The 27,314-nt window shown below is 35.6% G+C and overlaps 1 protein-coding gene across 3 annotated transcripts in view; it reads left to right on the top strand.

Moving 5' to 3' along the window:
- CEP162 (centrosomal protein 162) overlaps window positions 1-27,314 on the top strand; it is a 42,244-nt gene that overhangs the window by 5,429 nt on the left and 9,501 nt on the right. For 2 of the 3 annotated variants that reach the window (XM_084515624.1, XM_084515625.1), the window contains exons 4-23: window positions 1,200-1,338; window positions 10,015-10,167; window positions 10,434-10,620; window positions 11,572-11,624; window positions 12,659-12,726; window positions 13,750-13,777; window positions 14,172-14,294; window positions 14,917-15,108; window positions 15,267-15,348; window positions 16,054-16,318; window positions 17,451-17,718; window positions 19,557-19,699; window positions 20,369-20,596; window positions 21,282-21,419; window positions 22,280-22,392; window positions 23,169-23,274; window positions 24,084-24,210; window positions 24,884-25,047; window positions 25,714-25,818; window positions 26,998-27,222. In XM_084515624.1, coding sequence (XP_084371750.1) covers window positions 1,200-1,338; window positions 10,015-10,167; window positions 10,434-10,620; window positions 11,572-11,624; window positions 12,659-12,726; window positions 13,750-13,777; window positions 14,172-14,294; window positions 14,917-15,108; window positions 15,267-15,348; window positions 16,054-16,318; window positions 17,451-17,718; window positions 19,557-19,699; window positions 20,369-20,596; window positions 21,282-21,419; window positions 22,280-22,392; window positions 23,169-23,274; window positions 24,084-24,210; window positions 24,884-25,047; window positions 25,714-25,818; window positions 26,998-27,222 — 2,907 coding nt within the window. Of the gene's footprint in view, window positions 1-1,199; window positions 1,339-7,346; window positions 7,498-10,014; window positions 10,168-10,433; window positions 10,621-11,571; window positions 11,625-12,658; window positions 12,727-13,749; window positions 13,778-14,171; window positions 14,295-14,916; window positions 15,109-15,266; window positions 15,349-16,053; window positions 16,319-17,450; window positions 17,719-19,556; window positions 19,700-20,368; window positions 20,597-21,281; window positions 21,420-22,279; window positions 22,393-23,168; window positions 23,275-24,083; window positions 24,211-24,883; window positions 25,048-25,713; window positions 25,819-26,997; window positions 27,223-27,314 lie in introns of those variants that run through there. The other variant, XM_084515626.1, reaches the window with a different exon arrangement.

Genomic DNA, 27,314 nt, shown 5'->3' with positions numbered 1-27,314 from the left:
TCTTCCTGTATGATGCATTCCATATGTGAATTCTTTGCATCCTATGTTTTATGGCTTTTGCTAACACTATTACTGTGTTCTGTAAGTCACTTTAGGACAATTGATTTAAAAAACTAAGGCTAAAAAAAAAAGAAAAAATAAAAAGGATAAAAATAAACAGTATGCCACACCCCTTAACCCTCTGCTTACTGAATTTAAGCACAGGGACTACGTAACACATAAGCTTGCAGTGCACTTTCTTGCTTCTTTGAGCCTCTTTGGTGGTGTTAGTGTAGGTAGAGAACATGTGATTCTGCCAAGGAAGGAGAAAGACTGGAAATGTCAGGTTTCCTGTGTAGTTCTTAAGTTATATTTCCTACATTAATATATTTCCTTGTTCAGTGTCTGGACAGCTATCTAAGTGGGGCTCAGATACTGCCATAAGCCACAGAGAGCTGTACTAAAAGAGATTTTCCTTAGCAAGTTGTATTGCTTAAGAAAAGTGCTGTTGTCTTATGAAGGGTTTGTAGATCTTTTCCCATTACTATTTCATAACTAAATTCCTAGGATATTGTAGCCTTTTCTTCTCCACTGAATTAATCCATCAGTCAAATCAGTATAGATAACCAAAAAAAATATATATCAAAGCTTAATACGTGGAGTCGGATAGAAAGGGATTTGGTGTTTCTGTTCATTTCCATGAGTACAAAGTGAATTTCTGAATTCTGTTTTGCTGGGAGCTAGAAAGTTACTTGTGAAGGTTCACTTTTAGAATATTGATAATGTTTTTGTGTAAAAAGCCTGGCCAAGCAAAACAGTTTCTATGCTACTTTTTTCTTTTTCTTTAATCTTTAGGGATGTAGGCAGGATTTTGTCAGGTTGTTATATGTTGTAACTAATTGAAAAAGGAGCTGATGATACTGTTCTTTTGAACATAAACTCTACAAAGCAGTTAACTTTTAATACTTCAAATTCTGGCAGTGGTGTTACAATATAATCTCCAGTATTGCTCCACATGAATATAGTTATTGTCTGTTACTCATTCTTTTCATGCATATACAAAACAAAAACACCAAAAAAAAAAAAGCAGATGGGGGGAGTAAAGACAGGCATCTGAACGCAGTTCAAGAACTGAGTGGCTAAAATACAGTTAAACAATGTTACACAGTTAATGAGAAAAAGTAAAAGCTGTCTTTAATCTTGTATATGATTTGATCCAGTCTCTTTCAGATGATTCACTTGGAAATTCAAAAAAAAAGTCCAGCATTCTTGAGACGTTGGGACAGCCAAGGAAAAAGGAAACGAAGAAAAAGGATTCAGTGCCATGGTGGATAACTGAGGAAGATTCAGATGACGGTGGTAAATAATGTTGTTCTGCAGTTTTTTGGCCACAGGGTGTCAGGCTAGTTCTTTCCCTTCACGCAGGCTTGATTTCAAATGATGTCCATGCAACTCAAGTACTTTAGAACATTACAATGCAAGTTTGCAAAGGATAAAACTCAAATGTAATTGTATTTTTTAAGAGAGATCATATTCAAGCTGTAAGCAAGCTTTCTGCTATTTTGTTTGTGTTTTTTTTTGTGTAGTTTTCAAGTTACTAAAACTTGTAAAGAGTAAATACAAAGAGTGAGGTGATTAGAAAATGTAAGTTATGAATTCTGCTGAAATATTTATAGGTATGTTTTGTAACCAACCTGTTCTTATACTGATGGTTTAACAACAGCGGCTGATTCAAAAACATCTGTTGTCAGTATTCTCAATATTTCCCTTGCCATAAAGCATGGCTCAAGGAGATAAGGGTCGTGATAACGCTGCTATTAGTTCACTGTTTGGTCATGTAGTTATGGAAGCAAATATATTTCTTGCAAGCTTTACACCTCTAGACTAATATTCCTTCACTGTTTCCCTGTTTGGTAGCAAACCGTAGGAGTAGTTAGTTTCCACAGGGTGATTGTCTCTTGTTCTTTTAATAATCAGTGGCCTCTTCTTTTCAGGATTTGTGTAGCTTGTAACGGAGCTTAACAGAAAATCCCAGAAATCAGGTTTTCATATGATGAAGTTAAAATCAGAGACTACCAGCAATACTTTAAGAATAGCTCTGTCCTGTGAGTGTTATAGTTCAGGTCAAATCTTAGTCTGAAATTGTGCCATTTAGGCATAACCTTTAATGGATGTTGTCTGAACTTGTGATATGTCCTTGGCTTTTAAGATGTTGCTGGCGAACTCCAATGGATATGAGAAAACTCCTATCAGGCAGTGCAGCTGCCTGTTAGGTAGTTATGAGACATTGTGATTTCCTTACTGCTTTCCAAAAAAATCCTGACGAGCAGTGTGGGCATAGTACGAGAACTAAGCAGTTAGCATGACCTCATTTCTGTTTTTTTTTTTTTTCAATGAAAATTTGCTTTAGAAGTTCGTTATTCTTCCATGATTTTTCTGAGATGCTTGAGTCAACCCATAAAGGGCTTTGATATTTCTCATGCTACTTCAACCAGAAATACTGGAATAGGTACCTAAAGGGTAGGCTAATTAGAACTTTTGGAGAACAGTTCTTATACAGGTTAAGTGCAAAGCAGAACCAGAAGTGATGTGATGGTGTCAAGTTGTTCCTGTCCAGACCAATTCAATGGCTTATATTTTTTAAGCTAAGAATATCTTTTCAGCCGTGCAGTTTAACTAGAGGAAAAGCTACGAGAACTGAAACGTGCTTAATCTTCAGTTTGTTGACATATGAAATACAAATAAATTTCTAGTAAACTTGTTAAGGTCCTGTATTGGGTTCAAGTGGCAAGGTTTTGGTAGCAGAGAAGCTGCAGGGGTGGCATCTGTGAGAGGCACCCAGCAGCTGCCTCATGTCAGATCAGGGCCAGCTCCAAAACAGACCTGCCTCTGGCCAGAGGTGAGCCAGGGAATTACACTGGTTGGGCCTCTGGGAGAGCAGATTTAAGAAAGGGGAAAAAAAAAAAAAAAAAAAAAAAAAACGGCTGTGCAATAGCAGCTGGGAGAAAGGTGTGAGAAAGTGGGAGACAACCAGCCCTGCAGACCCCCAGGTGAGTGTAGCAGGAGGGCAGGAGGTGCTGCAGGCAGGCAGCAGCAGTTCCCCTGCAGCCTGTGCAGGGAGAGGCCTCTGGTGGAGCAGGCTGTCCCCCTGCAGCCCATGGGTCCCACATGGAGCAGATCTCCACGCTGCAGCCCCCCCATGGGTGGAGGAGCCCCCGGTGGAGCAGGTGGATGTGGCCTGGAGGAGGCTGCGGCCCATGGAGAGCCCCCGCAGGAGCAGGCCCCGGGCCGGAGCTGCAGCCCCTGGAGAGGAGCCCCCGCAGGAGCAGGGGTCTGGGGGGAGCTGCCGCCCAGCCGTGGGGGCCCCGTGCTGGAGCAGTTTGCTCCTGGGGGATGGACCCCGTGGGATGGAGCCGTGTGGGAGCAGTGCTTGAGGAGCTGCTGCCTGTGGGCAGCCCCCGCAGGCTCAGTTTAGGATGGGCATCCCGGAGCAGGGGCAGAGAGTGACTGTGAAGGAGCGGCAGAGACAGTGTCAGGGACTGACTGCAGCCCTTGTTCACTTTTCCCCTGTGCTGCTCGGGGGCAGGAGGTAGAAGAGGGTGGATGGGGAGAAGGTGTTTTTAGTTTGTTTTTATTTTCTCACTGCTATAGCTTGTTAGTAGTAGGGAGATTAATATAATTTATTGCCTATGCTGAGTCTGTTTTGCCTGTGACATGATTGCTGAGTGATCTCCTTGTCCTTATCTCAACCCCTGAGCTTTTTCCATCATACTTCCTCCCACTTCTCCTTGGAGGACGGGGAGTGAGAGTGGTTGTAGTGGAGCTTAGCTGCCCATCAGGGTAAAAGCATCATAGATACCTTAAAACAAACTTATCTTTTAATGTGAAAATATGTAGAAGGTAAATCTATCCAGTTTTGCAAGCATGGAATCAATTTACCCACGAAAGAAGCGAGACTGTTCATATTCATACTCTTCCTGAGTTACTGATATGGTTCTAGAACGGCTCGTTTTTTTTTCCTTTCTCTGTCTCTTTGTGTTGCACGCTTCTGTGCTTCCATCAAATACAATTTTGCTAGGTCTAATATTCTTCAGTAGATGTGTGTTATGTATTATGTTGCTCAGGTGTATTAATAATGGATGAAGGTACAGCAGCATTGCAACGTAAGTTACTGCAAATGAGGAGAAGGTGATCTAGTTCTTAGCTTTTTGTAAGGTTGTTAAATGTGCCGTACGTAGCAGAATAATTGTCCTGCTGAAGAAATAGTAATATTGCTCTGTTGAAAACTATGGAAATTAAGCTGAGCTTAACTTTTGAGAAGTGTAAATTTAGCATTTTTCAAAACTTTGTGCAGATCCTTGTGAATTCTCATAAGCTTGAACCTCCATGTTGGTTTGCAGATAAGACTCTTATTAACAGGCTGTCAGGTAGTATAATTATTATTCTCAAAGTGGTTTGTTATCGTGATTTAACATTATGTAAATGTATGAATCTCACCTCCACCCCCAGTGCAGCATTACAAATACGTGAGCTAGCTCCGTATGAGTTGATGTGTTTGAGTGGCACCGTGGAGAGAGATTGTGATATTAATGAAGTGCAGAGTCTGGCTAATTAGCTTGAGCTATGCACCAAGGTGATAAACGGTTTCCAGTCTGGGGTTTTCATTTTGAGTTGCTTTTGTTTCTGTACCATGCTTTCCTGAAAGATGTAAGAGGGGTGACTGGAGGACTCCATATTTATGCATGTATTTATTGTCTGATTGTTTTTTCCAAGGCGTCTCATTGCCAAAGTGTTGGGAAATAGGTAGCAATTTGCACTAATGACCTCTTTTCACTTGGTTTTGTAGGCTAATGGTAAACAGAGTAAACTACTTCTGTTCTTTTGGCTAAGCATAGTAAAGTACATTTTAAAATAACTCTGCTTATTATTCTAGGCACGTTTGAACTCTGTTCTTCAGCTTTAAGATGAAATGCGTAAATTATGATTCAAGATACAGTCTTACATATTTGACAGGTTAAAGACATATCTCTAACTAATATAATGTCTACTTGTTTTTTGCCATTTAAATGATAAAGAGAAATTGGGTAATAATAACTCCTGTCCTGTCTTGCTTGCCTATCTGTTCTTGCTGTTTGTCTTACTTTTCAAGATTTTCAAACAAGATTTGTTAAAGTGAGAAAAGAGAAGAAAGGGATGGAAAGCCATGCTGAAGTAGTGGAAAACAGTGAAAAACAGATTCCACATTCAGATTCCCAGTCTGGTATTTGATTAAATATGTTTTGTTCAGTTTATTCAATATCAGCCTTACATTAGTAGTACATTTCCTGTAGAAAATCCTTTGTAGCAGTCCATTTGACCATAGTTTTCTCATAAAAGCAAGCTGCCACTTAATTTGTTTGTCATTTCCAGAAGAAACTAACAAGTGTGTGAACTTTTGCTTAATTGTTGTTACATCATTGATCACTGTACCTAGCAATGTAGGCAGACAGTATTGAATGTAAGCAAGTGGGGGAGGAAAATAACCTTGAAAGTCATAACAAAGATCAGTATAGTTAGTAAACAGAAAATATATTTTCTGTATTTCCTACTCAAGAAATATTAATATTCAGTGTTCTATTTGTCAAAGCTGAAAAACTCCAGTCAGATAAGTATTATATTAATTTTATATTGATATTATTTTCCGTCTGCTGTGCATGCTGCCTCTGAAATGGAAACAGTGCAGTTGGTATCGTAATGACAAATTGGGTTATTTAATCTGCAGGTTTATTTTAGTCAATGTAATTTCAGATTCATCCGTTTATGTAAAGTAACTATTAGTGCTATCTGAGAAGAAACTCCAAAGAATAATTAAGAGCTATAATTGCTATTGTACTTTACACAAATGTGTTTCATAGAGCAACAATTAACTTGAGATATATATATAGATAGATAAATAGATAGATAGACTAGGTTAAATGTGGCATTGGTGTTGAATTCAAACAGATTCAATAATGTTTTGGAGAGCCATGACAAAGAAATATTTGGCAGTTGATCCTTTGTGACTACATAGTCTATAGATCATTTTCCTTAGAGTACGTTTCTAGAGTGTATGTCCTGTTTTCATAAGCCTCCTTTGCGCAAAATAGCTATAATGCATCTCGGTCTGGGTTATAAACAGTAAAATCGACTGTCTCAAATTAGGCTTAACATTTGAAATGCGAGCAACAGAAGTTTGACGGTTATGTCAAATTACTGTTTTAAAAGGCACAGGTGTTTGCATTATTTACAACTGAAGGTATGCTGTCACCATTTTTGGTGTTTCTATAGATGTGGGAGAATGAAGGTAGAGAAGTGATGCCTCATTAGTGGTCTTGGCCATCAGTCAGGGGAATAAAGGAACCATATATTGTATCGGGAAGGGTTTTAGAGCTTTTTCTTTTGACTTTAGCCTGCATCTGTCATATGTTTATCCATCTTTAGTCATCTTGCATATTTCTGAGTTCTACAAGCTTCTGGTCAGATCTCCCCATAGTCCTCCCATCTGTAGACAGGTCCTGGACACTTCACCAGGTCCCCTAGGCTGCCTTTGCTCTCTCATGTGTCAAGGTAAATTTGACCAATCTTTAACTAAGAATTGTCTCTGAATTAGCCAGTTTAGGATCACCCTACCACTCCTACAAAGCACATACACAAGCACACGTGCTTGATGGTTTGGACAAGTCTCATGCAGTGCATCTGTCTAGTCTAGGGTAATATAAAGAGTATAGTATGACTATCATCTAAGTCTCATGAGAGAGCACAGTTTTCAGCAGTGGTACTGTTATCTGAAACTTAATTAGTGGTAAAGTGAATAAGTGTTTGGTTTTATTGGCCACTAAGCAAGTCCTCACAGGGGTATAAACAGGCAATATGCAGTTCTTTTAACTACCAGTTATAGAAGCAGTAGTAATTCACATTTTACCTACCAATGTTTTTCTTCTTTTCTTTGAACTGATCTAGATGCTTTCTTTCAAAACTTATTGTACAAAACATCTTTTATTGTTGAAGTAGTCTTGTTATTTTTTTTTTGTTTTTTTTTTTCAGGTAATATATATTTTGAGCTCCTAGAACATTGTATTTGAATGCAAGATATATGTGGAGTAAGAACTAACTAGTAATTTGTCTTTTAAAAATGAAAGAGGACAAAAAATATTTTTAGTTTCAAAATTCATACGTACTAACTTATTAGTTTTTATTTATTTATAGCTGCAAAATTTTAGATAATTCAACAAGAAAATGAATTACATTACTTTTTCAGAATTGGCAATCTGAATACTCACACCTTATTTTTCTCTTTATCCCCTGTCCATTGTATATTAAAACTCATAAATGTTTGTGTACACCTAAAAGTAGTTCCCCCTAAACCTTCTTCCAGTGCATCTAGGAGCAAGGCTTTGTCTAAATTCAAAATGCTGGAAAAATTTCATAAGTACAAGAAAGATTCATATTTAAACAAAGAAGAAGAAAGCGTCGCTTCTGACAGTCCAGACAATTTGGAGGGTAACAAAATTACTGTATTTTACATGATATCAAAAAGAAAATTGCTCAATTCTGTAAGTCGTGGCCATATTACAAATAACAGAAGTAAGTGTTTGTCATCATATCTAGGTTTGAGCCCTGCGTATTTTTGTTCTTAAGGTTGAATTTTGTTCTTTAAGGTTTTCTGCAGCTGTGATAAAATATTTTTCTAAGTGAAATTCAGGTTCTTACTTTAATTTATTGTAAGGGGCAGTATACCTCGTATCATGAGTCTTGCAAAATACTGCAAGAATCAACAGTGCAAGGCTATGGGTAGTAAAATGAAACTGCTGCTCAAGAAATCATTTTCACAAGAAATAAAAGTGCCCTGCCATCACCCTTGCAAGTCCCTCAGAAATCAGTAGGACTATTCAAACTGTCAGAAAACACAGTGAAAATGTAAACTTTGAAAACCATCCAAGTTGATGTTGTTTTTTTTTGGTTTTTTTTGTTTTTTTTTTTCCAAGTTCAATAGGCTTCTCAGAGTTCAGATTGTGTAGGGCTACTAGATGTTCTTGCCTTCAGTAGCAACACTAGTATCCCCTTGTAATCTGGTGCACATATCTGGGAATTGGGAGCGGCTGAGTTATAAACCTCAGTGGCTGTAAAACAGTATTTGATTTTCAGATTATAGTTGGAAAGTGCTTTTTGAAAAGCTCAGGTCTAGTTTGAACTGGAAAATTACTTGAATATATCAGTTTACAAAAAACTCATGAAAACTTCAAGAGCAAAGTCTGTCAGTTTATTGAGCTTGAGATAATTAAAATAAAATTAAGGAAAATTTTTTTTAGTATTTTCTTTCATTAGAAGTTGAGATTGCAGCTAATCTAAAGCTGTGCAAAAAATTTGTGATCCAGCTGAAAGCAGACTCCTATTTGCTGTCTTGATAGCTAGAACAAAGTGCCCATCAGGGTAAATCACTTTAAATTACTGCATTTAGCTATCAGGGAAATGGACTGTTCATGTTTTTCTGTACAGCACAATGAGTTTTTCACTTTATAGTTTTCAATGTAGTAGCAAATAGGTTTTGTTTAGTAGTAACTGTACAGAGGTGGAGCTAGTCTCCAACATCTATTTGTAGCATGCAAAGTAAGTCAGAGCTCTGTATCAGAGAGGAAACCAAAGTTAGGTACAGGATTGGAAGTAATTTGCAAGATGTAAAATCACATGTATTAGCTTCCCAATAAAACATGTAAGGGGACTTTGTCATTGCAACTCAAGGAAAAATACTGTACTACTACTTAACAAGAAGGCTCTTAAAATTAGAACGCATGTGCTAAGGATCTGGAAGGCCCTTCCACCTTAGGGAAGGAAAAGGTGTTCAGACTTCTTTTTCCGCTCTTTTTCTCCCCTCTTTGTCTCACTCTGGTGTATTTTCATTATTGAAGAGAGGGGGTCCTCCATTGTCACAATATAGGCAAGTATGGCATTTCTTTAAAGGAACTTGGACTTGTATATTACAAGGACGTATTAACAGCCTAGTGCTGACGTGCTTGAACAGCACATGGGAGACAGGTTTAGCGTTCTCAATGTGCAGGGTTGTTGAGGTATGCATCTCCTGCAATCCCCTGCCGGCAGGAAATGAAGTTTTGTCAGTGTCTTCGCCCCTTCTGGTATGTTCAGTACAAGCACACAGCTACAACCTAAACATCCTTTGGCCAGACAGAATAATTTCTGAGTTTATTTTACTGACTGCAGATTCATGTTGGAAAAGACAGACGTGGTAACAATCCAAGCCTAAAAGTGGGATGTTATAAGGGGAGGCAGAAGGGACTTAGTACAGCTTATTTAAGTAATAATTTACTGTAATATTTGGCTTTTAGTTTTCAGTAAGGAAGTAGGTACAGCAGCGTTCTGTTTGAGAGCAGAATTCGCACATAAAGTTAGTGCAGTGATGTTGAATCCTTGCAACAATTAAGTTACAGTAAGGAGAGAAACTGCCTATTGCAGTTGCAAAAACACAGAATGGAAGAACTATGTGTTTGTCAACGACCTCCAAGTTTGGTTACTTTTTTTTTTTTCCCCCAAAGCGCTTAATTTGCAACAAATGAAATGTAGCTGTTAAGCCAATGTCTACAAATTTTAGAAGTCTCGTGCTTTCTCCAGGATAGTTAATCAAACATAATTAATAGACTTTCAACAAAGAAGTGCTAATTTCTCTGTTCTTTTAACAACAACAACAACAACAAAATAGTTAATTGTTCTCCAATTGTTCTTCATGAGTAGTGTTGCAGGAAGTCGATAGCAGTTGTTACATACTGAGGCTTGGGCACAAATGTGTAGAATGGGAAGAAAATGTGTATAATAGGCCAGTTAACTCTAATTAAACAAGGTTTATATATCATAACAGAAACAGAAGTTAGAAGAACACAATTTGTAAGACTGTAGATCTTTGCAGTTGCAACAAGATCAAAAAAAAAAAAAGGTGGTTCTGGAACACAACTGAAGTGTCATACAAACAGCTTCTAGGTGATAGTAATATTGCAACTTCCTTCCTAGGAATGCTTGTATCAAGTGGAAGCATTGTCAAGATACAGAACACTTTGCAGCTGATGGGAGGAACTGATGAGAATATGCACGCAGAAAAGATGCCTCTTCAGACGAGTAATGGGATCGCTGTCTCCTTAAGCAGAGACAGCCTGGAGACAAACGGTGAGAACTGAGAGTGCAACCACTTCATGAAGTTATCCAGATCTAAACTTAAATTATTATTACAAAATTTCCTCTAATTTATTGCAAGCTGGGATTCCTCGCTTGTCAGCTGAAGCTTAAGGATTGAAAGATCCTTATATTAATTTGTGATAATTTGATGCTGTTAATATTTTATGTCTGTCTACGGTTGTGGTTGACTGTTATGACTATTATGTGTAGTCATAGAGTGCCAACACAATTAGTTTGTTCTGTTTTCTCAAATTTAGATTCAGTGGTAGCTTCTGGGCCTAACCAAAGTATCACAGGAGTTGGATTGGATACCCTGGAAGAACAAGAAGAAAAAGAGATCTTTTTTGCCAAACTCGAACAGGAAGCTTCATCAACTATTGATTATTCAAGATTAAATAAAGAGCTGGATTCCAATGATTCCATAATACTAGCACCGTTTGTTCGGTAATTTAGAGGGAAGAAAAGTTGCAGACTATACTAGTGGGCACATATGACCTGGGCATCTGAATACCACATTTGGGTATCTGTGAGACAAGATCCTCTGTGTTTTTCTGGGTGTGGGTGGGTTTTGTTTTTGTTGTTGGTTTACTTTTTTTTTTTTTTTTTTTTTTTTTTTTTTTTTAAGACAAAGACAAGTGGGTTTAATAAATAAAGAAGTAATCTAAGAGCGTGGCTTGGTGATGACTGAGCATAGCTACACCATGTTTGTACTACGCAATAGTTATAAGTTGATTTAATGTTCTTAATTGTAAGGTGTAACTAAATGAAAAGAGTTAACAATTGATAATAACTAGGTAGTAGACCAAAAAATATCCTGTGTCCCCTGGGATGAATATGGAAGAAAGATAGACTAGGGAAATTCATTTGTAATCAGTAACGTGAAAACAAGTATCTGTGAGAATAATGGAAGAATGGGCAGTTCAGTCTGCGTTCATTACAAATGTTAAGTGTAAACATCCAATGTGAAAACAGATGGAGAGAGTTCTGGAGAGTTTTAAACGAACAAAAAGTACTGGGAAAGGGGAAAGAGATGTTTATTTTTGTTTTGTTAATGCGGAATGTAAAGGTCAGAACAGCAAGCAAACCTGATGATAAATTTTTGTATAAGAATCTGGTGTAGATGTTGGAGGAAATGCAGAAAGGAGGTGATTTTAAGAGTTAGACTGAGAATTTGAAGTACGGAGATATACAATATGATGGAAATGAATATGATAAACATACATATTTATTTTAATAACTACTGACATTTACATACCTTTCTTACCTATGATTTGATATGATGGAGAAATTCAGGTTTCTGGTACTTCTTACAATAAATGTGAATTTTTATGATTTAAAAAATATATTTATTTACTCTCCAAGAAGAGACAGTAAAATTTTCATTTTGTTTCTCAGAAATGAAGAAAGTAAAAAAGGAGAAGAGGAAGCTGCACATGAAGAGAAATCTGGTAATACTATCCAAGCTGTTAAGCTGTTCATTTGAAGATTTTTTTTTTTTTTTAAACAGTACGTATGCTATGAATTGCAACAACCTCATTAAGCAATAACAGAAATAAATTTGTGGATTAATACGCCTGTTCAAATGCAAAGACTTCATAGCAGGGCATCAGAGGATGTCTTGTGCTTTTTATTTTGAGTTGGATTTTTAATCTATTGTGACCAAAATGTATGAGAGAGGAGGAAAGAAAAAAAAAATGAAAGAAAAAGGAAGAGAAAAAAAGGGGAAAAGAACTCTGCCTATCAAAAACTGATAAAACAACAACAACAAAACCCGACCCTGATCTTGAAATACCTCTTAACATTTGAGTTACTCCAGTGTTTCAAGTGTCATTTTCAGTATTTTTGTTCTATCTTTTCCTGCCTGAGCTTCATCTCTGTAATTTGCAGTATTACTCTTACCTGATCTTTTTTTTCCTGAATTTCCATGCTATACTCCTTCCATACTTGTCTTTCATTATTTGTATTTCATTTGCCTTCTTTATTTCACTCTTCATTCCTAATATATGATAAAGATTTAGCTGAAGTTTTGAGCAATACTGAACTTGAATTTCCCAAGTATAAAGAGACCATATTTGTAAATCACAGGAAATCTCTTCAGAAATATGATTGATCAATAGATCGCAGGAGATCATGGTAGGTGTTGTAGAAATACTATAGCAACTTTGTAGCTTTGCATCATTTCACCCTAAAGTGAGAGAAAAGGATTGAATAAAAATGGTCAATTCAAGTAGGCCACGAGGTGAAAGAGTTAATTTACATCTGTCATACAACAAACTTCATTTGTACTTGGAGATATTATGTGTGAGTTTTACTGTAGTTTTTGTACTACACTTAGTATCAAAAACTTTCTGTTTTTGTGGAACAAGTAATAATGGCAGTAGCTGTTCCTAGCTGAGAAATTGGGACAGAGGAAATAGCTTTTCCTATGCTGCTTTATCGTTCCTGAATATTGCATTTGTCTGATGTCTATTTTACTCTTCAGGCAGCTACAGTGAAGATTTTGAAGAAGAAATGGATGCTAATCCTGGCTTTAAAACTGAAGCAAATCAGGTAAATCAAAATATGATGTCAGGAGTGTAAGTACTTGCGACAAATATAACTTAGCAAATGTTTATATTCTTTTCATGAACTGTAAAATCTCTGCAATGTGTAACTAAATATTGAATATACTAAACCCTTGTATTATATGTACTGTCTGAAAGAATATAATGATCCTAGGACTATATTGTTTTATTGAGGATATGCACTTCCCTGTGATGTATCACTAAACACTAAGCTCTTCACAGGGTTGCCTGCCTATTCCTCCTTTGAATTAAGAACTGTGGAAGAGTGCAGAAATCATGAGCTTTGCTTAAAGCCTCAGCCTCAGGACAGATAGTGATTAATTTCTCCCTTGGAGCTATTAAAGTGGTGTCTATGCTAGCAAGTGACACAGACCAAAAGAAGCAGATTTGTATGCAGAAACCGTTTGGACAGAGAAAGCAAAATCTACACAGCTTTGGGAATATTGCTATCAACCTGCTTTGTCAGGTCTTTTGAAGTGGAGGGTGTGTGGCTGGACCACACCGGCTGCATTCCTGGAGCATGCCTTTTGGTCTCAATTTTTGTGAAAGGAGTCTATAGAGCACTGTGTTCATCTATAGTAGAGAATTTGTAGTACTTTTTAAGTTTATTGGAGTAATATTTCTAAGAAATGTTTGAAAAGAACAAATAGAATGGAACTGTAATATACTTACTGCTACATTATTTTATATTCTGAAATTACAGTAGAAGACAACCAGAAAGGTGTAAATATCTTATTTCATTTATGCAGAGTATAATGTATATTATATTACTATATATATTATTATTATACTGCATATTATACTACTATACTACTATATATAGTAGTTCCCAGTCACTTACAAGAGAATTTTTAGAAGTGTTGAAAGAGGAGAGCTTTAGAAAAGTGCACATGCTTGGAACACTAAGAACTGCTTTAGTTCTTAGGTTTTGGTCCAGCTTTTAAAGTTTGTCTAGACTTTTTTTCATGAAATTCAAAAAGTAATATTTTTATTTGTTTATTCTTCACAGGAACCAAACACTGGCATGCTGGCTAAAGGTAAAATACAAAATTTCATCAGTAGAAGAATATTAAATGTACCTTTATGATCCTTTATGATAATTTTTCATCTGATTGTATTACTTTTTTTTTTTTTTTTTTTACTTAATTTGGTTGTATTCTACTGGAAGTCTGTTAGACTGAAATGATTAAAAATAAATCTATGTTAGCACTTCAAAGTAATTACTAATTTAATTTTTTATTTTACTAGACAGTATTTTTGATGGTTATATTTAGAGTTGCTAATATTAATGACATTATAATAATCCATATGTCTGCTTTTTTGGCACGTTTAGAGCATCAGGATAAGCTTTGGTGTACTCCTAATTCCGGCGTAGATGGACTATGAATAAGAGAACTGTGTTTTCTTTAACGCTTATCTTCTTGGTTTTAGTTGTATTACTTGATTCACAAGATTCAACTACAGAACTTCAAAAGGCTGTTGAAACATCAGATGTAGCACTAGGTGAACATTATCTGCCTCAAGAAGTTAGTGGAATGGAAATGAAAGAAACAGGTAAAGCTTTTATTTATTTTAAGCAAATGGATGGTTCTGGAGTCTTCATTTGTTCTTAAGTTGTCAGTGAACATGAAGCCCTTGGCTTTTATTAATGTATCTTGAGAGGAGAAGGAATTATCTCAGTAAAAAAGGTGTCTTTTTAGCATAAACACAACTTTTTACCCTTGGTTACTGTAAAGTTGGTTTTGACATTGCGGCCTGATTTAAATACAATCTCTCCTAGTGATAGCTAAAATTCTGCTTTGGCAGTGTTCAACAACAAAATACACTGTTATACTAAGCTCTGTAAGAGATTGTACCCTGCTGATAACCAGAGTATGGCTCTGAGGGCATCTATTAAAATTGTTTCACATATACTGTTAGCTTTAGTAATGAGACAATAGTGGAGGTAGGGCTGGGAAAGGTATGCAAACTGTAGATAAGGCTATTTAGCTCATACTAATTAACTTGGCAACTGTTTATTTTTGTAGCCGAAATGAGACATTTATTTTTTCAGTACTTGAAAACACTGTTCTCACCTGATAATAGTCCAAGCTTGTAACTGAAACATGGGTTGTGGTGATATGCTTCCCTCGCAGAAAGTCCTGTAGTGTCTCTTAAGAGCTTTTATTTTTCACAGGCACTTCCTATGGACAAACTAGCAGTGACATCGAAGCATTACAACAAGCATATCATCACATTGATCAGTCTTTGGAAGACACTGATGAGCAAAAAATACGTGATTCTGCAATGGCAATCTCAAAGTGCTTATTGGAAAGTGTTTCACAAAATAATGATATCTATTCAAAAAACGTGTCAACCACTGAGTCAGGTAAATACCTTAAAGGGGAAGGCGTGTGTTGTACAAGCATGTAAGTGAACTAGTAATATCTTTAATATTCAATTAATGAAATATTTTTAAATGTTGTCCTTTTTACAAATACATTTTCTATTCTTTTTAAAATACTTTTATTACTTTGCACCAATCAGACCTACCTACTGTGGAAGAATTAATGAGACCTATTAAAGGAGATTCGTATAATGCCAGAGGATTTGATTTGGAACCTGAAAGGTATTTATTTCAGAATGTGTTCTAAGAATTGTAATAACAAATCCATTAACTATTTCTGAAAATCAGCTTACAAATGACTCATCTGTCTTTTTCACTTTTTTCACTAAGACTGAAATTTTACAGCTTTGCATTGGCATTATGGCATATTGCTGTGAATTGTACCATGGTTATAGTTAGTTGGTTTAGACCAGGTTGCCCAGACTTTGTTTAAGTGATAAGCAGCAACATTTGCCATGTCATTTGGATGAGTCTTCCTCATGCTGACAACTACTATAAATAGAATCTCTGCTTTTTGGGACTTCTCCACAGGTCCTGAAGCTGTCAGAAATAGGTTTTGCTTAACAAATTAGTTTGAGGAGCTTAACACTTTGCAGAAATTATCATTTGTGATTTTATTAACACTGACTGCATGTTTGTGGGTGTTTGTCTTATAGCCCAGTTTGGTGCCTCCACAAAAGCAGTTACTGCCGGGAAATATCTCTTGTTTCACAGTGTGGGAGTCAATCTTCAGCCTTAACTTTTTTTTTTTTTTTTTAATAACTAAATCAGCAAGATTGTTCTTATAAAGAACCTAGTGACTCTTTCAAGTTCAAGCAGTCTTTACAGATGCTATATAAAGAAAAAATGTCCCACTTTTTCCAGAGTCACAGAAAGGTAAAGGGCAAAAATCTTATTATATCATGACTTTATTTCTTTTTCTTGTAGCCCTGTGAAACAGACAGGCAGCACAGGAAATGAACTTGTCAATCGCTTGCCCTTTAATGAGCACCAGAATAATACAGTTTGGGAGACAAACTTAATTGAAAAATCTAACAAAGACGAGAGCATCTTTCTGCAGATGGGTGCAAATAAAAGTAACCTTCAGAGGGTGACTGAACAAGAAATTGATACCAGTGAAGTTCAGCCTGATGTACTAAATGAAAAGATTGTAGAAGACTGTCTGCTTTCACGAGGCAACAGAACTAACCAGGTAAGTAGTGTCAAAAAGATTTTTATTACGTGCAAATACATTCAAAATGTGTATGTCTTTAGACTGCCTGTTATTTGATTATTCTCCGATGTCTAGAAACTAAGAGTGTTGCTGTTTTTCTGAAACATTAAACCTTCATGTTCTGATTGCTGTTGTTAGAAGGATCCACATCCATTAGACTTTGGGACTGGTAGGACAGGAAGAATCTTAGCCCAATACATTCAAGGCTGTTGCAGTTCCATATCCCTACCTCAAGCTAGTAGTGAGTTTGAGCATGTATTCCCATTGAGGGAATGTATGTGAACAACTGGAGAGTGCTCTTACAGAGTGGATAGTTAGAAATACAGCTAATTAAGAGCATAGATTAGGCTGATCAAATGTAGGGCATTTAATCAGACTAGCATGGTGACCAGCAAACCAGTCAGCTTCTCTAATCTTGTTTTCTATTTCCCACACTTGTTTCTACCTAATCTGTATGAATCCTTCCCTTCACCTAATTTGTCATAACAAGATTTAGACAATCTCCAAATTCTGTCATCCCTGAATCCCCTAAATTAACCCCACTCTTGCCTTTATGCAATCACTCCTTCAGTCTGCAAGGCACTGAGGAGGGAGGTTGTTTAGTTGATTCATTCTGGTGGGCTTCCCACAGGGCCAGTAAGCTAATCTTTCCCATTTCCTGTTCCTGGGAGTCATGTGCTCTGTTTTTAATTATGAGGTTTAGGAGATTTCTCTGCCTGCCTCTGTTTCGCTTCCTTACTTGGTTTCTTTGTTCACTGTGATTTAGCCTTTAGTCAAATAACCTGACAGCTACATGTTTAGGTAAGCTAAAGATCCTGTAATATAATACAACTTCCCAGAACAATGAAACAGAACCAGTGCAAATACTTGTTTTATATAAACTTATGAAGTAGGAAAGCATAATAAATTCTGCAGGATGTCGTGCTATTCACTTGGCTAAAATTAAATCTTAAAATTAATTCCCTTGTGTTTTTTTTCTTCCCCTCCCATTCAAGTAGTCTTATTGTTGTTTAATTCTTGTTGCTGATTCTATGGTTTTCTAGTAGCAAAAGTTGCCTTCAGATCACACTGAACCCTAAAACCCATTTTAAATAAATATGCTTTGTCATAGGCTATTCAGTCTCATTCCACGAAGAATGAAAGATCAGAGTCAATGACAACTAAGCAAATGTTGTACAAGAATAACAGAAGTGCAGCACCTTTACATAAAAAGAAGTCTTTGTATGGTCCTCAAGGAGTGGTTAGAAGTTCTGGGTATGGGAAATCCACTTCACACTCAAAACAGTCTTTTACAGCTACTGAAAGGAAAATGCCAAGAGAAACTTTCAAGAAAAACACTGTGAAAGCCAGAAGTCCTTCAGACAGAGCCAAATCTAAAGGTAATTCTGTCTTAAGAGGTCTGAATTTTACTTTTAAGAGCCAGAGCACTTTGCTGTTCATGCTTCACATCCTCTTTCTTCCCTAGCTCTGCCCTCCCCCCCCAAAAGAAGTTAACATTTCAAAATGGTGTAGAAGAAACCAAAACTAAATGCATTAAATGTGATTAAGTACTGATGGTTTTTTTCTATATTTTTCTGTATATAAATCACCACTTTATTTAGGATTTAGCTATTGTTCACCAGTAAGTCCAAAACAACCCAAAGTCCAAAACAGGTGCTGTTCAAAAATGAGTCTCTGTACATTACATTTTTAATTACAGTAAATGCAAAGATTTGATAATAGACTAGCTTCTGCACATGATACTGAATTTATATTCTCGGCTTCTTTTTTCATCTTTGTTTTTCTAGAAAACAAAACACTAAAATAAATAAATGAATGTCCTCTTTCCTGTTCATGTCTCCTGTTGTAGCACTAAGGAAAGGATAATACCTATGTAGTCTTGTAAACGCCGAGCTGCAAGTAGAGGAATTTTTTTTTTTTTTTTTTTTTTTTTTTTTTTTTTTTTTTTTTTTTATGACTGACCTCTTGCTGGAAGGATTTTCTGAGATAATTCAACTGGCCATCTTTTGCCAGACCACATTTGCAGTCTCAGAGGCATGGAAAGATAACTTTCTGGATGCCAAGGTTTTAGCACACTTCTACCACGTAATGCTTTTGAAAACCCTGCCAGTAGTGTTGGGAAAACCAGCTGAGGATTAAATTGCCTGCCTTAAGGAGATGCTTCAGTGGCAGCTGTCAGACTAAGGAACCTTGTTCCTTAGAGCATTGCTGTAGAGCTGGAGATGGTGCAAGTGTACAAACAGACAGAGGAGATAGAAGTGAAAGACAAGTCCTAAGAAAATGAGGACACTAGCCTCACTCAGGCATGCTTTTCTCTCTTTGTCTAAACAATTCTCCCACAGCAATTTCACATGTGTTCAGAAGTTGCTTTCAATAGAAAGAAAGCATTCTACCTCTGTATCTAGGAAGAGAAGGCATTGAAGCAAACAGTTCCCTAATCATCAGTGCACCTTTGTGAGAGGAGAGTGTGGAAAAACTGTAAAAAGTATTAAATTTGGAAAATTATAATTGCCTGTTTGTTTTTAGGTGTGATGTTCCTAAGGAGGAGCTCTTAGCTTAAATCATTAAAGGTAGAAATGAAGTGGCAATTGTAGTTAGTGCTTGTATTTCAGAAGACTAAGTTGTGCATAGTTCCATGTATGGTAGTTACTTTCTAGGGGGAGCTTCATTTTTTTTTTTTTTTTTTTTTTACTTTGTGGTCAGGTTGCTACTTGATGCAATAAATAAATATTGCATTTCTGTGTGTGCTACCTGCACTCCAAATTTTGAAAATCACCGTGTCTTACCTTCACCGTAGCTTTGAATACATTTTATTTCTCTATATATGTTTTATTGTTTTTATTGTTTTATATGTTTATTTCTGTAATATGTTTTATTTCTGTATGCACAAATAATTGGTCCCTTCTCGAGCAGAGAACTGAGATGAATCTTGTTTCATAAAGGATTTATTATCCAGCTATTTATCCTAGTTGATCTTGTGTTGTTTTTTTTTGTTTGTTTGTTTTTTACCTTAAGTACAGAACCGATGCCTGCTATGTTTTCTGTAGTGTCTCATTGCTCTGAAGGTTCTATATTTAATTCAAAGTACAGGTTGTAGAACGCTTCAGTTGCATGCTTACGGGCTGGATCACATGAATAGATTTTTTTTTTTTTTTTTTTCAAGGACTTCAAGTTCTAAATTTTAATTTTGTTCTGTTTTCCTTTCTGCCTGATGAAGAAGTCTTATTTGCTACAAGGGTAATAAGATCTGCAACAAATGAACTAGTTTCTAAGGAGGATATTAACAAGGTTATGTCTGGACAATCAGTTGTTCATAACGTTGGGCACCAGGCTCTGGATTCTTGCAAACAACATCAGCATGTAAGTAGTAATTAGTGATGCTCCTAATTATAGCATGTACAGCTTGGTTTGCAAACCTATTTTTAATATTATTTTTTTAATATTATTTTTAATATTATTTTTAATAATATTCACAAGATATTGAATAAATACTTTAATTTAGTCAAATGCTTGGTTTTGCTTTTAAAATCTGTAAGTATTCTGCTAAGGATCTTCAACAGTGCTTCTATTTGTTTTTCCACCCAAGTTACACTGTATATTTAGTATTATCTTTTGACTTCTCTAAGATGACTGAATTTGTAGTATCATGATGGATTTTCCTTCTTCCTTATAAACTGTATAAAAATGTATTTACTGAATGCCTAAATCATTACTGCTTTTCAAAAAAAATGTATAATGGAATAAATCCAGTGGGTGTGTAGTGGCTCTCATATGAAAGGTGTTTGCTTCTAGTTGTTCTTTTTTTTTTTTTTTTTTTTTTTCCCCATGCATTTTTAGGAAGTGAGAAAATAGCTCATTAAAGGAAAAATTTGTGGGATGTTTTGGTACTAGAATGGTGTTTTATTTTCTCTTCAAGTATCCTATGTGGTTGCCAAGAGCCAGAAAGCCAGTTAAATAAAATTGATTAGAGTAATTTTCTGTAAACAATCAATTCATTTTAATGGTTCCCTGGATTTCTCTCTTCAATAGCATTTGCCATTTTCTCCTGGCAAAAGTTGTGAGAGAGAACTGTATTTGCTAAGACGAGCACAAGTTGCTGAGGAGGACCTGAACAGAGCTCGTGATTTGATTCAACAGCTAACCAGCACAGTTTCACAAAAGGAGAAAGAAATGGAGACAAAGATACTAGAATTGAAAACACAGCATGAAAAAGAGCTTTCTCAGTGGGGTCAGGAAAACTATGTTCTTCAGAGCAAGGTACTTTATCACTTTGTATCCTGCTAGTATAGAAAATGAGAAACATTACTTCTGAAAGTTGTTATTCTGAAAGCATGTTATTTTAGATAAGTTGTTCATGAGCAGAAAATCCACACATACAAACCGGTAGTGTATGTGTTCCAGTGCAGTACATGTTTACCCAGTGCTTCATTTATTGCCTATAGCACATGATCTTTTTTTCTATAAACTATGTTGTCCTGAATTCACTTATTTTGCTATTTTGAGATCTCTGCAGCAGTTTTTGTTTGTTTGTTTGTTTTTCAAAGATTTAACTTGGTCTTACGTGTTTAAAAAATGGGTAAGAGTAACAGATACCACTTGTTGAAAAGCAGAAAAGTATATGTTGAAATACTGTTTGTTTATTTATTTCAATGTTGTGTTTTATCTTTAAGGCATATTTGCAGGGTTATTTCACTATAACTTCCAGTCTAGGTAAATAACAATAGAAAAGGGAGGGTATATTTAAAAAATAATAATAATTAAAAACTACCAAAATTTTTATACTTTGTTGCTGTTTTGTATTGCTTCTGTTAAACTCCAATTCATTGATCTACTTTTATATCTAAATGTGTAGTAACCTATGTATAATATAAAGTGTAGCATTGTAGAGGATTTCATATGGCTAAAAAATATGCATCAAATCACTTCTATTTCTTTCTGAAAGTTGAGAAGCATGGAAGAGCTGTCTAAAGAAAAGAGATGGATCCATCATGCAGCAACAGTTCCTGTCACTGAAGAAAAACTGTCACAAATACAAAAAGAAATTGAAGATCAAGAGGTCATTATTCAAGGTTATCAGCAGGTATACCACACAGCATTTCATGTTGTGTTCTGGCCAATTTCAGAAAGAAAACCATTTAATGGTTACTAATGTTCTGCTGAAAATAGTTACCTTTCTATCTAAAAAGTGGATGGAATTTAGACGTGAAGGGCAGAGATATATTGCACATTAAGTGTTTTATACATGTCTAGTTTAAACTACCTTTTTTGCCCCGAATGTAATAGAAAAATATACTTCTAAGTAATATTGGAAGTCTGTAGGATTCTGTTTTAAGATGTTTTTCACAGAATATGAGCAGCTGATTACAAGGAAACCTTTTAAGTGTGCCTGATTTATTACTTAGTCAAGCATATAAATAGATGATGCAAGCTTAATGATCCCTTTGAATATTTGCAGCTGTAAAATAAGTTAGTTTAACCAGCTTCCAGCTGGTGCTCAGCAGCATTTCTTAGTATATTTTGCATGCAATGTATTCCCATTGTGGCTGTAGGTATGGCAAATCAGCGACTGTTTTTGTTCAAGGAGTAGCAGCATAGGCAGGTTGAACTTTGACCAATCATCACTCACCCACGTATGTGCTTTTAGAATATAGTTGGGATAGCTTTGCGGCGGAGCTAACTCAGGAGGACTGGTACTCCAGAGTGAACAGACACTTGGGTGAGGTTTTAGAGGTCACTAAATACGACTTTAGTGTAAAGATAATGAAAGTAGATACCCCTTTTTGGAAATTTGTTAATAAACATTTGGTGTTTGCTTCTGCTGTTTCATTGTTTCAGGAGGGAAACTGCAGAAGTCATAGATAATTGTTTTTGAACTGGGTAGAATGGTAATTTATAAACATTCTTTATCAACTAACATTAACTTTGTTTGTGTCATCTTAGGAAAATGAGAAGTTATACAAACAAATGAAAGAGCTGCAAATCCAAAACAAAAAAAATGAAGAACAAATGTTTAAGGAAAATCAGTGTTTAATGTCTGAGTTAATAGCACTAAGGTAGGCTTAATCAAACATCTTACCTAATGTGTCTAGATTTCTCAGGTGATTTTATTATTTTTGTTTATGAAGAATCACTGCAAAGTTTGTTAGATTCATGTTTTATGGATTTTCTTGGATTTGTGATTTTGGTGTTTTTCTTTTTGAGAAAATTTAGATTTATACTGATCATGGGCTGATCGTGCTGACGTATGGGAAGAGGCTTCATTTGTGGAATATTTCAATTTTAAAATTTTAATATTGTTATTCAAATCACAATGTTTAACACATATACTGCACTTGTCCTGGCATTTCAGCTCTGCTCAAATCTGAAAATGTTTTGATATTGTTGTAAGATAGATCAGGAGTCATGAGGGATCCTGGTAGTGGAGGAAACAGATTCACTGCACTGTAGGCCCTCTAAGATTTGTGTCCTATGTAACTAACGAGGAGGAAACAAAAAAAAATAAAATAAAATAAAATAAAATAAAAAAATAGCAACTGTGTATATTCCTAATTTATAAGTCTTTGCCTGGGAGAGGCCCATAGGTGAGTTTCATTGATGCAAATAGGTTTTCTTTCCTCCTCCCATGTAGCAGATTTCCCCACATACAGGTGAATATTTTCGGTATAAGGATAAGCACTGTACAGTTGCATTTTAATTTTATTTTTGAGCCTGCATGAATTGATGTTATATAGTACCATTTGGAGTGTTCTGTGTTTTGCTTTCAGTATGCCAAGTCATCACATTGCAAAATTGGCTTTTTTTTATTTATTATTTTATTTGATTTTTTTAGAGAAAAGATAGAAAAAATTAATATCCAGTCACGAATTGTGCAGGATTCTGAACCAGCCAGGAATCAAAGTTTCACAGAATTGATTTCAGAGCTTCGAGCAGCACGGGTAGGTATATGCCAAGCCTGTTTGTCACATGGGGGGGGGGGAAAAAAATCAATATTGTAAACTAACAATATAAATGAAGAAGGTAGTTGAACCATGCTTCTCTTTTACACTGCTAATTATTTGCCATGCTTCTGAGAATTCATTTGATGATACATTTGTAATATACAAGTAATCCCTTTCTCATCAATGAACTCTCACAAGCAGTCCCTTAAAACACAGATTCACTGAAAGTGTGGTGTTTGTGTTTATTGACAGTCCTGAAATACCTTGTGTGAGATGTTGCAGAAAGTAGCAACTCTTCACTAGATTTCACCTGAGACAAATCCAGAACGCTGTTTATCACTGCTCTCTACCAAGAAGCTTAGAAAAGAACGTTGGAGAGAAAATAATCTGTTACAATTTGCTCACCTCACTCTTCTAGTACTCCACCTGCTTCTGTTTTTGAGGGAGAATGTTTTGTACACTTCACCCTAAAATGAAAGGCTTCCAAGAGCTTTTGTTGCTCTGCTTACTGCAAGACTGTTATAGTACATACTTGCTCTGATGATCAAGCAAGAAACTAAAAGGAGTTTTGTTTTGTTGTGTTGTTATAAAATGGTTAAGTCAGTGATAAGGAAAGCTGGATCTAAAGAGTTTCACAACCAGTGGAATTGTCCCTGGTCTGATACAGTTGATGTTGAGCTCCAGAGACTCCAAGGGCTCCTCTGGTTTCAATACAGCCATAGTGATTTAATCATTTTATGGTGAAAACCATGTTCATGTTGATGTGTGTTCAGTTTTCATGTCTTACCATTTTCTTTAAAACTCAGAAGGAAGAAAATAAATTACAAGAAGAGATAAAACGTCTTAAACAAGATAAACAAGCTCTTGAGGTAGACTTGGGGCAAGCAAAGAAAGAGAGAGATTTAGCAAAAGTCCAAATTGCATCCACATCAGGTAAAGCACCTTCATTTTATTGAGTAATTGTGCTTATTCTTTGCATGACTCCTAAAATATACAACTAAAATTTACTTCTTCATATAGTATGACTTTGAAAATGATCTGGATACATTTGACTAATATTGTCTAAACTTGCAATAAAAGTATACAGTGAAAGAGAGACCACTGTACCTTTGGCACTATTAGAAAGACTTTTACTGTATCCAGCTAAACTCTTTATTGCTTGTTAAGCTTGATTTCTTGCCTATCTCTCAGTGGACATGGAAAACATATGATTCCACTTTTATGACAACTCTATTCACAAGAAAAGATTGACCATGTTGCCTTAATCTAGTAGGTAGTGTAGAAGAGTAGATCCCATTGGGATTCTGTTTTCAATACCTTCTATGGCAAACTGTGAACTACTGACTACTACTATATATAAAATAACTATTATTGTATGGTTTGTTTTTTACTTTTTTTTTTTTTTAATATTGTTGCATTTAAAGACCTAATTTGCATCTGATTTTAAAACTTTACTGCAGCAACAGGATTGTCAAAATAGGAAATGTATGAAATGTGCTGAGAAGAATAGTATTGACTATCCAATACATTCAAATAACATTGAATTATGTATTCTTCAACACATAATTACTAATAAAACACTAATAAGGGTGTTTTATTCTTGTAGGCGAGAAGTCTTATGAATTTAAAGTTATGGAAGAATCATACAAACAGGAAATTCTTCATTTAAAAAAAAGACTTCAGTGGTATGCAGAAAATCAGGATCTTCTAGATAAAGATGCAGCCCGTCTTAAAGATGCAAGAGAAGAAATTGAGAAACTAAAACTAGAGGTGATAAATATTTAGCTTTATTTGAAGTGCTGAAACTTAAAACTATTTCTACAGATGCATACAATGTAACTTTGTCCTTCATAATGCTCCCACCTTTTTGAAGAAAAACCACGGGAAACCTTCATAACCTTTAAATCAAATGTGGATGTCTTTATATTCAAAATATGAATTACTGCACATGAAGTCAGAATTGCAAGTGAATATTGCTTAAAACTGTTTTTGCTTCTGTTTGACACACTAATGATACTGCTAGAAACAAAAGTAATGTGGCTTAAGATTAGCAAATTTATTGACTAAGAAAAACTGACCCTAAATTCATGTATTATAATGTAGTACATTATATTATTGCATATTAACCAAGCCTGCGTACTGTGAGGATGGGAGGAAAGAAAGCAGATTTACTGGTTTGCAGTCAAGAATTGTCCCTAGAAGAAAAGTTTTCTTCTAGATTTGTGTCTAGTTTCAGTTTTAGCTCCATGGATCTTAATTGTCTTCAAGAAGCTGTAACCTAGTTTAAAAACATAAAGGAACGATTAGTACAGAAATAACTACTAACAGTTCTTAAGTTGAATATTTCTATGATTGTTTTTATTTGAAATGCTTGCTTTTGTACTACAAGAAAACATCTCTGAATGTATATTTCAGTTTTTCTCATAAATTGGATAGGTTGAGAAGCTCAGAGCTGAAGCTGGAGACGTGTGTGTGCAACAGAAGAAACGTTTGAAAGACAGAGCAGCAGATGCTAAAAGAATTCAGGACCTTGAGCGACAAGTAAGCCATAATATAACTGTGTTTCACTTAACCTTTACTTTTGATAAGGTCACTTACAAGGCTTACTAGCCCTTTCATAAGGGTAAAGCACTGAATGAAGCCCTGTGACAAAGTAATTTTATACTGTAGAACACTCGACGCAAAAAGCTGCAATTATTTAGTTACAAAGGGCTCTCCTGCTACTGCGTTCTAAGCCATTTACTGACAACCATTTAAAATCGTTTAATGTTAAATTACTGTTCAGAGTTTCTTGGAAAAGAGCAAGACGGCAAAAGCACATGTAAGCTTCCTGTTTCTCTTCTGAGGCTCCCTCTGAATTTAGTAAATCCTTAATATTTCAACCAAGTTGTTTCAAGAGAAGACATTGAAATTCCATTGAGTTCCTACAAAAGCCATGAAAACTGGGAAAACAGGGAACTTAAAATCCATGTTTCTACTGAGGAAAAAGTCAGAAGGAACTGCACCTTCCTCAGTTTTTGGAGGTGGCAATTGGTTAGCATTTCACTCCAAAATTGTTCAATTTGCTGTGCTGCGGGAGAAGCAGGGATGTAGGAAAAATAGGAAAGAGCCTCTGCAGTATTCTAATGCAAAGAATTCAGAAAGCATCTTATCCATAGATTTAAAAAAAAAAAACAAAACAAAACAAAAAAAAACACCTTTTATATTAGTCTTCCACACAAGGTTTTAGTTTATTTTGAAGTTTGCAATGAAATAAAAAATGACATTACACCTGTTACTGAGAGAATTTCAATGCTGTTATGAAATCTCTCTGTAGCAGTTGGAAAAGTAGAGTAGAACATGAAATTGTGAATGTGAAATCCAAAAGAAAATCAACTATTTTAACGGCATTAAGAGCCTTATACAACTTAAGAGCTAACAAAGTAAATAAAAGGTCTGTCTGACATAAGGCCATCTGATGACCAGAGCTATTCTGTTTAAATCTGTGACGTTGTATAAGAAGTCAGTCACTAAGAGATGTTTACAGACAAGCAAGACTTATCAATAACAAACGTAAGCAATGCAAAAGAAATCATTATAACAAAAATTCTCAAAACACATCTTCTCGTTCTTATCCCAGCTTAAATGGATCATGTTTGTCAATATTCTGTCACTTATTTCAGTACATTTTTCACTAGAACTTTCTTCTTTTTAACTTCTGACTTAATTTTCTTTTGGTAGATCAGAGAAATGGAAGGCATTCTGAAAAGAAGATATCCAAATTCTTTGCCTGCTTTGATGTTCGCTGCTGCTGCTGCAGAGAAAACTAACGATCTTTCAGCTAAAACAAACACAATTGATTTTTTGGAGAGAAGAATAAAAAAGTTAGAAACGGAACTTGAGGGTAAAGATGATGAAGCTAAAAAAAGTCTCCGTGCCATGGAACAACAGTTTCAAAAAATAAAGGTAAAAGATGGAGGCTTGTTGAGTAGTCTGCTCCACAAGTTACAGTCATAAGGCTATTGGGGTCTACCACAGACTAGTGGTGAAAACTGAAG

The sequence above is a fragment of the Aythya ferina genome, assembly GCF_964211825.1.
Source record: "Aythya ferina genome assembly, chromosome: 3".
NCBI classification, from domain to species: domain Eukaryota; kingdom Metazoa; phylum Chordata; class Aves; order Anseriformes; family Anatidae; genus Aythya; species Aythya ferina.
This window is presented reverse-complemented; position numbering and strand designations above follow the sequence as displayed.